At 33.6% G+C, this 16,104-nt stretch overlaps 2 protein-coding genes across 3 annotated transcripts in view; both read left to right on the top strand.

Annotated features, from left to right (window-relative positions):
* SPAG16 (sperm associated antigen 16) overlaps positions 1-13,239 on the top strand; it is a 1,016,466-nt gene extending 1,003,227 nt beyond the window's left edge. For both annotated transcript variants that reach the window (XM_078450902.2, XM_078450901.2), the window contains one exon: positions 12,876-13,239. In XM_078450902.2, the coding sequence (XP_078307028.2) occupies positions 12,876-13,051 (176 nt within the window). In that variant the 3' untranslated portion in view covers positions 13,052-13,239. The remainder of the gene's footprint in view (positions 1-12,875) is intronic.
* Positions 13,240-13,796: 557 nt separating this feature from the next.
* The window catches only part of VWC2L (von Willebrand factor C domain containing 2 like), a 158,874-nt gene continuing 156,566 nt past the window's right edge, over positions 13,797-16,104 (top strand). Inside the window, exon 1 of the mRNA XM_060623458.3 lies at positions 13,797-14,517. The gene's annotated coding sequence lies outside the window, so the exon portion shown is untranslated. The remainder of the gene's footprint in view (positions 14,518-16,104) is intronic.

Raw genomic sequence — 16,104 nt, 5'->3', positions numbered from 1 at the left:
AAAAAATAAATGGAAAAGAATCAATGTCACTAAAGAAAGCCAGAAAACTGTGAGAGAAAAGAGCAAGAGAAGAAATAGAACTAAAAAACAGTCATAAGTAACAAAATGGCAGTCTATACACACTTATCAATAATTACTTTGAATTTAAATGGACTAAATGTCGGGTGTCTGAATGGCTCACTCGGTTAAGTGTTCAACTCTTGGTTTCAGCTCAGGTTATAATCTCATGGTTTGTGAGTTCAAGCCCCACACTGGGCTCTGCACTTAGGGTGCAGAGCCTGTTTGGGATTCTCTACCTCTCGCTTTGCCCCTCCCACACTCTCTCAAAATAAATAAACAAACTTAAATGGACTAAGTGCTCCAATCAAAAGTTATAAGGTGACAAAATGGATAAAAAAGCAAGAGTCATCTAAATGCTGCCTACAAGAGACTTATTTCAGGGGCTCCTGGGTGTCTCAGTTGGTTAGGTGGCTGATTTCAGCTCAGGTCATGATCTCGTAGTTTGTGGGTTTGAGCCCAGTGTCAGATTCTGTGCTGACAGCTCAGAGCATGGAGCCTGCTTCAGATTCTGTATCTCCCTCTCTCTATCTCGCTCTCTGTTCCTCCCCTACTCTCTCTCTCTCTCAAAAATAAACATTAAAAAAATTTAATGAAAAAAGAGACTTATTTCAGAATTAAAGTCACACTCAGATTGAAAGTAAAGGGATGGAAAAGCATTTACTATGCAAATGGAAGTGAAAAGAAAGCCAGGGTAGCAAAACTTGTATCAGATAAAATAGACTGTAAAAAAAAGGCTGCAACAAAAGAAAAAGAAGGACACTATATAATCCTAAAGGGAACAATCCAATAAGATATAACAATGTAAATATTTACGCATCCAACATGGGCAGCACCCAAATACCTAAAGCAGTTAATAACAAACATAAAATAAGTATTGATTATAATATAGTAATAGTAGAGGATTTTAACACTCTACTTATATCCAAGCAGAAAACCAACAAGAAAACAGTGGCTTTGAATGATACTTTGGGCCAGATGGATCTAACAGTTATATTCAGAATATTCCATCCTAAAACAGCAGAATACACATGCTTTTCAAGTGTTCATAGAACATTATGCAGAATAGATCACAAATTAGTCCACAAATCAAGTCTCAACAAATTAAAAAAGATCAATCATACTATGCATCTTTTCCAACCACAACACTATGAAACTAGAAATCAACCACAAGAAAAAAATCTGGAAAGAACACAAATACATGGAGGTTAAATAACATGCTACTAAACAATGAATAGTTCAACTAAGAAATCAAAGAGGAAATTTTTTTAAAATACATGGAGTCAAATGACAATGAAAACACAACAGTCCAAAATCTTTGGGATACAGCAAAAGCTGTCCTAAGAGGGAAGTTTATATCAATATATGCCTACCTTAAGAAGCACGAAAAATCTCAAATAAACAACTGAAACTTACACCTAAAGGAGATAGAAGAAGAAAAAACAAAACCCAAAACCAGTAGAAGAAAGAAAATATAGAAGATTAGAGCAGAAGTAAATGAAATAGAAATTAAAAAAATGATAGAATACATCAATGAAACCAGGACCTGTTTTTTGAAAAGATAAACAAAATTGATACCTTTAGCCAGATACATTAAAAAAAGAGAGAGATGATTCAAATAAGCAAAATTAGAAATGAAAGAGGAGAAATAACAATGAAGATCACATAAATACAAAGGATTGTAAGAAAATATTATGGAAAAGTATATGCCAACAAATTGGACAACCTAGGATATAGTCATAGAAACAGAACCTCCCAAAACTCAATCAGGAAAAAATAGAAATTTGAACAGATAGATTACCAGCACTGAAATTTAATCATTAATAATAATAAATAAATAAAAACTCCCAACAAACAAATCTGTGACCAGATGGCTTCACAGGTGAATTCTAGCAACCATTTAATGAAGATTCAATACCTGTTCTTCTTAAACTGTTCCAAATATAGAAGAGAAGGAAAGCTTTTAAATTCATTCTGAGGCTAGCATTAACCTGATAGTAAAACCAGATAAAGAACCAGATAGTAAAACCAGAAAAAAAACCCACAACAACAACAACAAAAGAGAACTACAGGGAAGTTATCTCTGATAAACATAGATGCTAAAATCCTCAACAACATATTAGCAAACTGAATCCAACAATACATTTTAAGAAAATCTCTCAACATGATCAACTGGGATTTATTCTCAAGGTGAAAGAGTGGTTCAATAATCTCAAAGCAAACGACATGATACATCACATCAACAAGAGAAAGAATAAAAATCATATGATGTCAACAGATGCAGAAAAAGAATTTGACATTTACAATATCCATTTATGATAAAAACCCTCAACAAAGTAGATTTAGAGGGAACATACCTAAACATGATAAAGGCCATATAAAAAATTCACAGTTAACATCATACTTAATGGTGAAAAATGGAGACATTTTCTGCTAAGATAAAGAACAAGTTAAGAATGTCCACACTCAACACTTTTCTTCAACACAGTACTAGAAGTCCTAGCCAGAGCACTTGGAAGGAAGGAAGGAAGGAAGGAAGGAAGGAAGGAAGGAAGGAAGGAAAGGAAGGAAAGAAGGAAGGAGGGAGGGAGGGAGGGAGGGAGGGAGGGAGGAGGGAGGGAGGAAGGAAGGAAGGAAGAAAAAGGAAGGAAGGAAGAAAGAAAACGCATGTAAATTGGTGGGGAAGAAATGAAACTTTCACTATTTGCAGATGACATGATACTATATAGAGAAAACCCTAAAGCCTCCACCAAAAAACTACTTAGAACTGATAAATGAATTCAGTAAGGTGGCAGAATATAAAATCAATATACAGAAATTTCTTGCATTTCTATACACTAATAATGAAGCAACAAAAAGAGAAATTAAGAATCCCATTTACAATTGCACCAAAAATAAAAATTAAAAAAAAAAAAAAAAACACCTAGGAATAAACTTAACCAAGAGGTAAAAGATCTGTACTCTGAAAACTATGAAATGCTGATGAAAGAAATTGAAGATGACACAAAGAAATGGAAAGATATTCCATGCTCCTGGGTTGGAAGAACAAATATTGTTAAAATGCTCATATTACCCAAAGCAATCTACAGATTTAATCCAATCCCTATCAAAATACCAATAGCATTTTTGACAGAACTGGAACAATCTTAAAATTTGCATGGAACCACAAAAGACTCCAAAGATTGCCAAAGCAATCTTGAAAGGAAGAACAGGAGCTCCTGGGTGGCTCAGTTGGCTCAGCATCTGACTTCAGCTCAGGTCATGATCTCGCGGTCCATGAGTTCGAGTCCCACATCAGGTTCTGTATTAACAGCTCGGAGTCTGGAGCCTGCTTTGGATTCTGATTCTGTGTCTCCCTTTCTCTTTGCCCCTCCCTGCTCATACTCAGTCTCTCTCTCTCTCCCTTCCCCCCCTGAATAATAAACATTTAAAAATTAAAATATTAAAAATAATAATGAAGATGGAAGTTTCACAATCCTAGATTTCAATATATTTTATGGTATACAAAGCTGTAGTAACCAGAACAGTATAGTACTGGCACAAAAACAGACACATAGATCAATGGGACAGAATAGAGAGTCCAGAAATAAACTCGTGAATATATGGTCAATTAATCTTCAACAAAAGAGGCAAGAATATGGAGTGGAAAAAAGACAGTCTCTTCAACAAATGGTGTTGGAAAAACTAGACAGCTACATACAAAAGAATAAAACTGGACCACTTTCTTAACACCATACACAAAAATGAAGTCAAAATGGATTAAAGACCTAAATGTGAGACCCAAAACCATGAAAATTCTAAAAGAGAGCACAGGCAGTAAGTTCTCTGATGTTGGTCATAGCAACATCCTTCTAAATATGTCTCCTGAGGTAAGGGAAACAAAAGCAAAAATAAATTATTGGGACTACATAAAAAGTTTCTGCACAGAAAAGGAAATAATCAACAAAACTAAAAAGCAGCATGCTGAATGGGAGAAGATAGTTACAAATGACATATCTGATAAAGGGTTAGTAGCCAAAATATATAAAGAACTTACTTATATAACACAACACCAAAAAATAAAATAAAATCCAATTAAAAATGGACAGGAGACATTAACAGACATTTCTCCAAAGATACAGATGGCCAACAGACACATGAAACACCATTCAACGTTACTAATCATCAGAGAAATGCAAATCAAAAACAGAATGCGATATCAATTCACACCTGCCAGAATGGCTCAAATCAAAAACACAAGAAACAACAAGTATTCACAAAGGTGTGGAGAAAAAGGAATCCTTATGCACTGTTGGTGGGAGTATAAACTAGTGCAGCCACTGTGGGAAACAGTGTGGAGTTTCCTCAAAAAATTAAAAATAGAACCAGCATATGATCTTGTAATTCCACTACTGGGTATTACTCAAATAATACAGATATACTAATTTGAAAAGATACATGTGCCCCTATGTTCTTTACACTATTACAGCATTATTTACAACAGCCAAATTATGGAAGCAGCCCAAGTGTCCATCAATAGATAAATGCATAAAGAAAAAAAAATAGATGAATGTATAAAAATAGATGAATGGATAAAGCACACACACACACACACATGCATGCACAGGATGGATTATTATTTAGCCATTAAAAAGAATGAAATCTTGCTATTTGCAACAACATGAATGGATCTAGAAGGTAAAATGCTAAGCAGAATAAGTCAATTAGAGAAAGACAAACACCATATGATTTCATCCATATGTGGAATTTAAGAAAAAACAAATGAACAAAGAAAAAGGGAAACAAAGCAAAAAACAGACTTTTAATCATAGATAACAATGGTGTAGAGAACATTCTGATGGTTATCAGAGGGGAGGTGGGTGGGAGGATGGGTGAAATCAGTGAAGGGGGGATTAAGAGTGCTCTCATGATGAGCACTGAGTAATGTATAGAATTGTTGAATCACTGTATTGTATACCTGAAACTAATATAATGCTGTATATTTATGAGAATTCTTAAAAAATGTTTTATGCATCTCAATTTTTATTTGCAATTTCAGGGAATATGAATTGTCATATTGACAACTGAGTTCCCAATAACTCTCCCTTAGATAATTTTATCAATCTAACAACTTAACTTTGTCTGTAATTCTGCAGATATCCTTCAGGTAAAAGAAATTAAGTTGACATCTTTCAACAAAACAAGAAATTTCTCATTCCATGAATAACCTGTGTAAGGAATTGGGAAAAATATATTAACTATATTCAAAAATACTGTTTAGGAGAGTCTGAGAAAAGGTTAGTCAAATAAGCATCAGAAGGAAGCTATATTCTTGTTTTTGTTTCCTCTAGAGCAAAAATGACATGATAAATTTTTATAACATATAAAATACAAAACACATATAAAACACTTATCTGAAGTTGTGGAGGTATTTTTTTGTGTTTGATTTGTTTTGATATTTGCTCACTAAGGCACTGTTGAATGTCGGGTACATGGATGGACTCTGAGTGCTACAAGAATAAAAGCTGCTTTTCTAAGCACCCCCACCCTTATTCCCAGGGCGCTAATTGTACAGTAAGATTCTTGGAGTCAATAAGTGCCATTAGGGTAACCACAGAAATGAAATTTTGAAATATTTCTTTTAGTTAAATAGAAATTAACTTTAAAGTATTCCTAGGAGCAAGCACATATTTAGCTGGAAACTGGAGCGACACACCCAAGAGATGTTTACTCTGACTCATACTGCATTTTAGTAAAGGAAGCTTAATCACAGTAGGAGGGACAATATTGAGCCAATCAGTAAAAATTCATCTGAGGTATTAGGGTATGATGTAAATGATGAGAGCATGAGCTTTGGAGTCATATAGCCCTCAAGTCCAGACTCCACTACTTATAAGCTGTGTGGCCTTGGAGAAGTCACTTTCATCTCGCTAAGCCTCATTTTCTTCTTGTATGAAGTAGGATATGTGCTGGCACTGTCCAATAGAAATATAATATGAACCACATACATAATTAAAAATTTTTAGTAGCCATGCTTTTAAAAAATAGGTGAAATTAATTTTATAATACATTTTATCACATGTAATCAAAACAAAATTAATAAAATATTTTGCATTTTGTTCCTCAAGTCTGAAATCTGCTGAACATTTTACAATTACTGCATATTTCAGTATGCTGCAAGTGCTTAAGTATTTCAAGTGCTCAATAGCTGCATGTGAGTCACATATGCTATAGTGGAATGTGCTGGTATATATCTACCCCATAGGGTTCTAAGGATAAAATGAGATAACATGTATAAAGGACTTAGAACAGTGCTTGGCAGATAACAAAGACTAAAATATTTAATTGTGAAAAATGTTACTACTAATACTGAGGATTGAGTACAACAGCCTATGTTGTACTCATTCCCCTCAGCTGGGAGGGGAATGCAAAAATATGGCATGTCCCTGTTCCCAAGTAATTACAAAGTTAAGAAGGTAAGACAAATACACAGCTAACATATATTTATTGTGGCATCTTATTACATATGAATGGCATGAATAAAATGAAATGAATGTTCAGAAAAGCAAGATCTCCACTAGAGATGTCTTATATCAACAAGAAGAAGAAAGTCATTTTGAACTGGGACTTAACAAATGGGTTCACTTTTATTATGAAGATATGGTTGGGGACCATGGAAATAGCTAAGAAAAATATTTCACCAGAGGGAATAACAGAAGCAATAATCCAAAGATGGGGAGGTGAAAAATAAATGCAAGAAATGGTGGCAAATCATTTGATGGAGAATATAGGGTTCATGTAAAAGTGTATTTGATTAAATAAATGCCAATTTGGAGTATAGAGGTCTTAAAAGTCATGCTAAGCTACTAGAACATTATTCAGTGTCAGAAGGCAATAGTAAAAAGAGCACAGATTTGGGAGTCAAAGATCTGATTTCAACCAGGTTCTTCAACTGCCATAAATACTTTTTCTTGCCTTGGGGAAGTCATTCATCTCAGCTGTTCATTTGCAAAAAGAGATGTTTGAATGTAAAAGCCTGAAAGGGGCACCTGGGTGGTGTCAGCTCATGTCATGATCTTGCAATTTGTGAGTTTGAGCCTCACATCCGGCTCACTGCTGTCAGTGTGGAGCCCACTTGGGAAACTCTGTCTCTCTCTCTTTCCCTTCCTCTCTCACTTCTGTGCATTCTCTCTCAAAAACAAAATAAATATTTTTTTAAAAATTTAAATAAATAAATAAAACAAAACCTGAGCATGTCAGAGTTGTAAGGAGTCTCTTTGTTGCTGCTGCTGCTTTTGGTGTTGTTCTATTAAAATTTATGGTATTTTAAAATAGGAGGGACATTACTGAAGAAACACCTTAGGAGTTAATATATGTAGATTTTAAAGTAAAGAAATGATAATAAAAATGATCATTTGGTGTACCATTTCAATGGCGGTGACAAATAAAAACAAGGACTTGTCATTCTGTGAACATAACAGCTGAAAATTAGCAAACTGTAGAAAGTTAGTAAAAATGAATGGATAGAACTTGGGCTGAGGTTGGAGAGGGAGAAAGTTGAGAAATGAATGTCACTGTAGTTTGATGTCTGGAAAACAGAATATAGTACCAAAACAGAAATGGAAGAACTAAAAAGATAATTTTGACAGAAATATGAGAAGGGATTTAACATGAATATCTTTATCAGTTGGGTATGATTTTTAATATGTATGATATATGCATTATAAGGTTATATATTTAAGAATTAATGGAGATACATATATCTCCCTCAAGAATATGGATGTTTTAGTTTTAGAGTCCCATAAAGTAGTAAAATCAACACTGAATAAAAGACTTATGAGATTAACACGAGCATTAAACTTAAGAGCCTATTTACCTATGAAATTCAGTGGCATTCATAGAAAAGCCCCAAAGTGTCATACTTACCTGAATCTTAATTTATACAAGAAATTTATACAAGGTAAGAAATGAAGCAAGACTTTTTGAATAATAAAGATTTTGACTAAAGTTCCAGATTTACCTTTTCTGAGTCCCATTCTCCATTAGCTAAAAAGGGAGAATCTATCTCTACCTCTCAGGGTTAAATGCAGAACATGTGAGGTAACATGTGGTGCTCTAGATACCCAATAAATGATAGCTATTGTTTCATGTCATTCTGATAAACCCGAACGACAAAGAAACGTACTCCTATCCTTTCTACTTAAAAAAATGTCATAAGGGTCTTATCACATCTTAACTCCTATGCAACAAGCAGGGATTAAGTACTCAATGTGTCAAGTTTCACGATTGGTGTCAAAATAATAACCTTCAGACACCTGGCTTGATCTCTGGGTTCTGAATTTGATCTCCACGTTGGATGTAGAGATTACTTAAAAATAAAATCTTTTGGGGTGCCTGGGTGGCTCAGTCAGTTGGGCGTCCAACTTTGGCTCAGGTCATGATCTCCCAGGGTTCAAATCCCACGTCAGGCTCTGTGCTGACAACTTGCAGCCTGGAGCCTGCTTCAGATTCTGTGTCTCCCTTTCTGTCTGCCCCTCCCTTGCTCATACTCTGTCTCTCTCTCTCTCTCTTTCAAAAATAAATAAACATTTACAAAATTAAAAATATATATATTAAAAAATATATCGTAATCTTAAGAATTTGCCTTGGTTAGCAGGCAAGTGTTAAATAGTTTAAAATAACTCTTGGCTCTTCTAGGTGTAGATTCTTAAAATCAAATTGAGTTTTCACACATATATGTATCTAAAATGAATTAAAAACTTTTCACTTTGAAAAAGTGCCAATATTTCATTTGCACATTCTATTAGCATGGGATTAAGACTTTCCAATTTGTTGGTTTATCCAAAGTTATTGCATATACCCAGAAAAAATTTTACCACTGGATTTTCATGAGCTAATTCATTCTATAAACTTCTTCAAGAGATTCTATTGCTAATGTAGCTTAAATAAGTAGGTGCATTCAAATATTCAAGTTTTTATACCAAATCCAATTGAGATGGCTTTGTGTAAGACACTATTAGACATATTTTTCAAAAATTTACCTTTTAAACAAAGCATAAAGAAGCCATGCCATCAGCAAATTTATATATTTATATAAATATAAATATAATATTTATTAATAAATATAAATATTTACCACCCGACTGGGTGGCTCAGTCGGTTAAGCATCCTACTTTAGCTCAGGTCATGATCTCATGGTTCGTGAGTTGGAACCCCACGTCGGGCTCTGCTGACAGCTCAGAGCCTGGAGCCTGCTTCGGATTCTGTGTCTCCCTCTCTCTGCTCCTCCCCCACTCATGCTCGCTCTCTCTCTCTCTCTCTCTTTCAAAAATAAATAAAGCTTAAAAAATTTTAGAACTAAAATTTCAGAGACCTACTAATTTTCAAAGGTTGACTGTCTCATTTAATAGCAGAGCAATAGTTTGGGTAGGTAAAATTTACTGCTTATCTTCTAAGCCAAAAGAAATTGGAAAATTCATCCGATAGAGTAAAATGGATACTCACACACGTAATCCTCATTCAAACCTCATCGGTCATCAAAGAAGATGCTGATTTAATCAATAAGAAAGTATTCTGAAGTCTTGGTAAATAAAAATACAGATTAAGTTTTTCAGAGATGTGTGAATGAAGAGATAGTAATAAGCACTCACTGTTGATATATACTAAGTTATTTATATTAAAGAATAGCAGTTACAAAATTATGTCAATCTTCTCCACCTGCTTATTTTGTTTCTATTCTGTGAAAAGTTTGGTCATCCTAAAAACTTAAATGTTAACAAAAGAAACAAAGCAAGTCATTTTTTATATAATAGATGTTCAAATCTTTATATTTTATTTTAAAATACATTTATGAATCAACTTGGCTATTTCTATTTTTAAATCAGTGTTGGTTAACTACTCTATGTTTTTAAATTAGATACTTTAAATCTATGTGATGTTTATGGGATATGTGCATTCACAACTTGGTATAATTATTCTTATTAAAATACTATGCTAAATGACATTTAAAATAATCTATTCAGGAATTACAAGTTGCATGACAATTGTTTTGGTTAAATTTTGTTATAACATTTTAATCAAATATTTAAAGTATAAATATATAATTTATCATTTTTTGTTATTTCACATTTTTAAGGAAGCATATTAACTTTAATATAAGCATTAGTACAAATTTTCATAAATTGTCATCATACTGCTAAAAATTTTATTTCTACCATATTTTTATTCCATTGATTAAGTTTTGCTGTGGAGAAATCTTCCTAAATTTGTCATTAAGACTGTGACATTGAAAAAAAAAAAGACAAATGATTTATATCATGATTTATTTTTCATTGCCAATCACCAAGATATTTAGAAAGATACTTATGCACATGTCTGTAAATACTCCATTTTCTAGAGATGCTATCAATAATCATACTGTGATTTTGTTTTTTGTTTTGTTTTGTTTTTGAGAGTGCCATCTCTCTCTCACACCAACTAGATACTAGTGTAGTAACTGACACATTCTGATAAGTAATTTGGAAAATCTTCTAGCCTAGAAAGAGTTCAGCATTTCAATTCCCAGTAAAGCTAATTTTAGGTCAGACATTGTATGCCATGTAATAACTCATATACTTTTTTTTTTAATTTTTTAAGTTTATTTATTTTCAGAGAGACAGAGACAGCGTGAGTGGGAGAGGGGAAGAGAGAGAGGGAGAAAGAGAGAGAATCCCAAGCAGGCTCCACACAGCCAGCCCAGGGTCCCATGTGGGGCTTGAACTCACAAACTGTGAGATCATGACCTAAGTGGAAATTGAGTCTGATGCTTGACTGACTGAGCCAACCAGGTGACCCTAATGTATATACTTTGAAGTTGAACATGATTATAAATTTACACACATTTTAGGAATGAGTTATTTTATATATATAATCAGAATCTTGCAATCGTCTGAAAATGAGTTCAAGTAAACCTGAAAATCTCACCATTAACTTGCTGACTAAAATCTGTTCTATCAGAGATGAAATTTTGAAAAACCTGAGGCATGGTGCTGCTGAATTATATAACCCTATCATTAGGTTCTTGTATTATTTTCTCTGTTCTATTGAACTTTCAGAAGTTACCAAGAACATTAATAACTGTTCCTAATTATGATTGTTAAAGATTTGACTTCAACAAAAGATAATTGTTTAAAGCTAAATCTTTTCGTTTCTCTTTATGGACTTTGATTCTGTTTGGTTTCAAAAATAGAAAATAATATTTGTCCTCTTCCCAGCTGTTATATGAAGACTACAAGAAAAATAGTAAAGTCACAAATAGCAATTGTCTATAGAATGAGGCTAGAAGTGGAATCCATATGTAATGCCTCTGTCAGCAAAGACTTGTAGAAGAGGGTTTATAATAAATATTCGCATCTGCTTCTTTGGACACTCTAATCCATCCTAAGGATCTTTGCTGTGTCAGGCTTTGTTCTAGATGAAGTAGCCCAGTAGTTATAAAGGTTTGCAAATAGGCCATATTTATCATGGTTAGCTTTACTTTTATAACTTTTCTCTGTTTTTGAAATAATCATGACAATTTGTAATATAATTTGTGATTAAATATTTTACTGTGACTTTTACAACAATATCATTAAAAAATTTTTACTGTGAAACAAAAATTTTATTTTCACAATGTATCACCTACTTACAATCTGTCAAGAAGGCATCATTGATAATAATACTATGCTGGATGTGGAAAACACAATGACTAAAATCCCAGGCTATGGATTCAAAGTGATTAAATGATAGCTCTCTCCATACGTTCCGTGTTCTCTTGAGCAAGACACTTTGCCTTTCCAAACCTCTCTTTGTTCATCACATAATGAAGTTAATATTTTCTTCATCATTAGATTCTTGTAAGGATTATATGAAGTTATTCATATACTAGGTACTAAATCTAGTATCTAACATGTTGAGAGTTTAATTAATTTTAAATGTTATTACTGGAATAATAATATGCCTTCTAAGTATGATTAGATAATCCCACAGATAGTACTAATATTATACTTATCTACCCCACATACTGACTTTATATAAACTTATTCTATTATTTTTACTTACCTCTAAACTTCCTGATAGTTTGCTACTACTTTAATAAAAGTATTAGCATTGGATTGCTGATATGTTTTTCACTTGAAGGAAATTATTCACTAAAAATTATACAGTATAAAAATTATGAGAATACTCTGTGCTATATTTAGCTCTTATGCAATATAAATTTAGTTTAACATAATTTTGAATGTTAAATTAGAGTAAAAAAACCTAAGTCATCCTTTAAATGAGAGTATCTATTTTCACTCCAACTCCAAAAGAAAGTTCATAAGTGTCATAATTTTTAAAGCATAAATGTATATTATAATTAAGTAAAGATTTAGCATAATTATAACAAGTTAAAGTATAATGCAAAGTTGAAAATGTAAATTATCCATTATATAGGGACATAGATTTTGAACCTATGCTTTTGGACATTTTTTCACAAATAATTGACTTGAAAAATGAACCTGCATTGCTCAGTTGATTTCATCCTCAACTTCTCAAAATTCTTTACTAATTCCCAATATAAAGAGAGTAGCAGGGCATTTGATGACCTCTGCATATAACGGAGGTAGAGCATTATGTTTTACTTCCTTATTTTAAACTTTTTATAATCTAACCATTGGCATGTCTTCATTTTGACTGGAATTATTTCCTACACAGATGAGAGCTCATATCTAATGACTGACATCTAACATGAGTGTTGAATTACAACTGAAACTGTTTCCATTGCTTATAAACTATGACTGCTTGAAATTAAACTTTGATATTCTCTCTTTCTCTCTCAGGTCGAGTTTTAGCTCAGGCGAGTGGCAATGGGGTTATCCATTTGCTGGATCTTAAATCAGGGCAGATTCACAAACTGATGGGCCACGAGAGTGAGGCTCACACAGTCGTGTTTTCTCATGATGGAGAGTATTTGTTTTCCGGAGGTTCTGACGGCACCGTTCGAACGTGGTCTTGACGGTCAGCATATCCCACTACAGAGGGCATTCCCTTTAAGGCTTGAAAATACCTTGCATAGTACCAAATCAGGAAATATCTGGTTAAATATTGCAAGCAGGTAACATTTACAATTTGCCTGCAAACATGCTTTGGACATGTATTTTATTGCTCGTACTGTTACCAATAAAAAAATATCTTTTGCTCATTTATTTGTGTCTGGGTCTCTTTTTCTTTCCCATTTTGATAAGAATTTAGAGACAGAGCATCTTTGCTAGGGGTTTGAAAGAAACAGCTTTACAATGACGCCTAATGACAGACTAGATGAATTACAGGAGATTGATTTTGAATGTTAGAGAACAAACTGCAGAACAGGGCTACTTTTTTTTTTTTTTTTTAAATCAAATCCAAGCTGCAGGAAGACCTGAAGTTTAATCATGTAGCATACGCAAAGTCCTTCTGCAACCAAAGGGTCAAATAGAATCGGGGAGCATATGTTTTCACAGATTCTTTGACAATGATTATGCCTTATCTATTAATAATAATCAAGACTGCAGATGGCTTAAATCTAAATTCAACGCTTTTCCGGAACTTTCATCTCTGCAGCCCACCTAAGAATGCATTAGGTATAATTACAATGTTTTGTGTTTTTATTGTAATTTCAATACCAATAAGTATCTTGTATGTAAAAGGGCTTTCCCTCTCCTAATGCATGCATCAGCTGTATAAAGTGGGACTGCTTTAGAGAACACTCTAGCCTGGTCTAAAGCAGCAGCTCCGGATTTCGACCGTGCTGGGCTCTGAAGCCAGTTGTTGGCGCTGTCCGTGGTGCTGAGGAATTCCCGGCTGCCGGCGAATGAGCTCCAAATCAGCAGTCTGCAAACTGCTCTCAGTGATGCAGAAACCCAGCTAAAGTTGCTCCTTTCTTTCACGTCCACAGTTAGTATTTTCTGGTGTGTAAGAGGGGATTCAAGAAACATATTGTGGATGATGCTGATGGTACTGCCAGCGGAGTGGGCTTTAAGCTACAGCATGCTATTGCTGTTTGTGATCCTCAGAGCCTAGCCAAATCACCACTACTGCCGTACCAAACACTGTGTAAGTGAACTCATGTGTGGAGGAGGTGTAATCAGCCGGTAAATTTCATAGAAGGATCTGAGAAAATGCTAAATATAAGTTCAACATGATTCTGCTACTGGGGTCTGGATTTCTACAGGACCAGCATTGCTTCTTGCTTTGAATTCTGAAGACAGGTCCAAAGCATCTTTCTTATGTGTGTCTGCTGTGTTTCTCTCTGGAAGGGCGGGAGACTGCTTCTTGACTGTGTTTTGAAATGGGAGGTAGAGAGAATGGATTACCTTTAATTCATGCCTGAAAATGTATTCTTTGGATAACTAAAGAGGAACTGCTTTCCTAAAACATACCTGATCTTTTAGTTCATGTTGGTCAATGACTCCCACCACCACCATTAACCTCCAGAGTGATTAGGTAAGTGTATCTTATGACATGAGTTATGTTTGTTTTCTCAAAGAAATAGATGCAGTCATTTAAAATCATATGTAGCAATATGGGGAGGGGGGAAAGTTTAGCTGGAAAGTGATCCTCAGTTTAGCAGTGTTTGCTTACTTATTAAAAATCTTCAGATAAACATTTTATTTGATTTCTCTAATATTTCTTCCCTTAAATAGTGTTTTTAACTGCACTAAAGCAGCTCTATTATGAAAAGGGAATTTTTAATACCCTAGGAACTTTGTTATATTAAAAAGAAAACCTTGTTTTCTACATGCAGATTTAAAAATGTATTTCATATAATAAAAGCACGTTTAAGGTTTATATAAAGTAGCCATTATACCCCTATTTTTACCTTTAAGTTTACATTTACCATAACACAATACATTAATGCCTACCTGTAGCTTGCAAAGAGATCAATTTCTTTCTATGTCCTTTTGAAGCAGAATGATATGTGTATTTTATATGGCTTATCTTGCATGTATTGACAGACACTACTGGAATACTACAAGGAAGCACAATAGCTTCCTTTTCTTCCAAGATAAACTTTATAAATATGTGAGAGATGTATAAATGCATGCCTTAATCAGTAAAATATATTTATGCTTTTTTCAGAAGCTTCTGTTATGTTTGTGGTCTCTGTAGTAATTTAAAGGAAAAAAATGCTTTGTCAAAGGGAGCTTCCAGCTTCTCAAGTAGAATTATAGGTTTGCATCTTTTTTTGTTCTGTCATGACTCATTATTTTTGACATATTTTAAAATAAATCTATCTCCTTTATCATTACCTACCCAAAAGGAATTCTAATATCAGAAAGCAGCTTTCTCTTAAAGGAGGGCATAAATATACTACCTTCCATTTTACTATTTCTATAATTTGCATATATTACTTAAAATGCAAATATAATAGTTGATGAAGTGTCCCAATGCTATCTTTTTGTTGTTTTTAAATTATCATCTGTATAGGTCATACTGAAAAGAGATGATTGATCATTACTCCTTACAATCTGAAAGTATACGAACACACAACATTTATAAATGATCTGAAAATGTCCTATATACAATATTAGCAATATTGGCATAAAGCCAATAGAATTTAAATAGACAAGTGAACTATCTAACAACACTTTTTTTTTTATTTATTACTCTTTAAAGTCACAGTTTCCCCAGAGCCTTTGTATGAGTTAGTCACTCTAAACATTTAAATAGGAGCCCATTACCAACACTGCACACCAAGCACTAAGTGAAGTTTACATGAGTCAATGTCACCAAATTAATTAGTTATACTTTCTGTGAATGGCAACAACTCATTATTATTTTAAGGAATTTCAATAAACAGTTTTATATTGGCATTTTTGTGCAAATTGCCTAAATCAAATATGTTTGAGATATCAAAAGAGGGGTATATTTTCAAGACTATATTGAAGTAATTAATTCAAGTAGTATTCCATGAATAATAGACTCAAATTCCTGTTAAAAAAAAATCACAAGTACATCATTCCTGCCCACTAGGAGCTTACTTCCTGAGTAAAATAAAGTTGTGGACAATACAAATACATTTATTTTTAG

Source organism: Panthera onca, chromosome C1, assembly GCF_046562875.1.
Source record: "Panthera onca isolate mPanOnc1 chromosome C1, mPanOnc1 haplotype 2, whole genome shotgun sequence".
Lineage (NCBI taxonomy): Eukaryota > Metazoa > Chordata > Mammalia > Carnivora > Felidae > Panthera > Panthera onca.
This window is presented reverse-complemented; position numbering and strand designations above follow the sequence as displayed.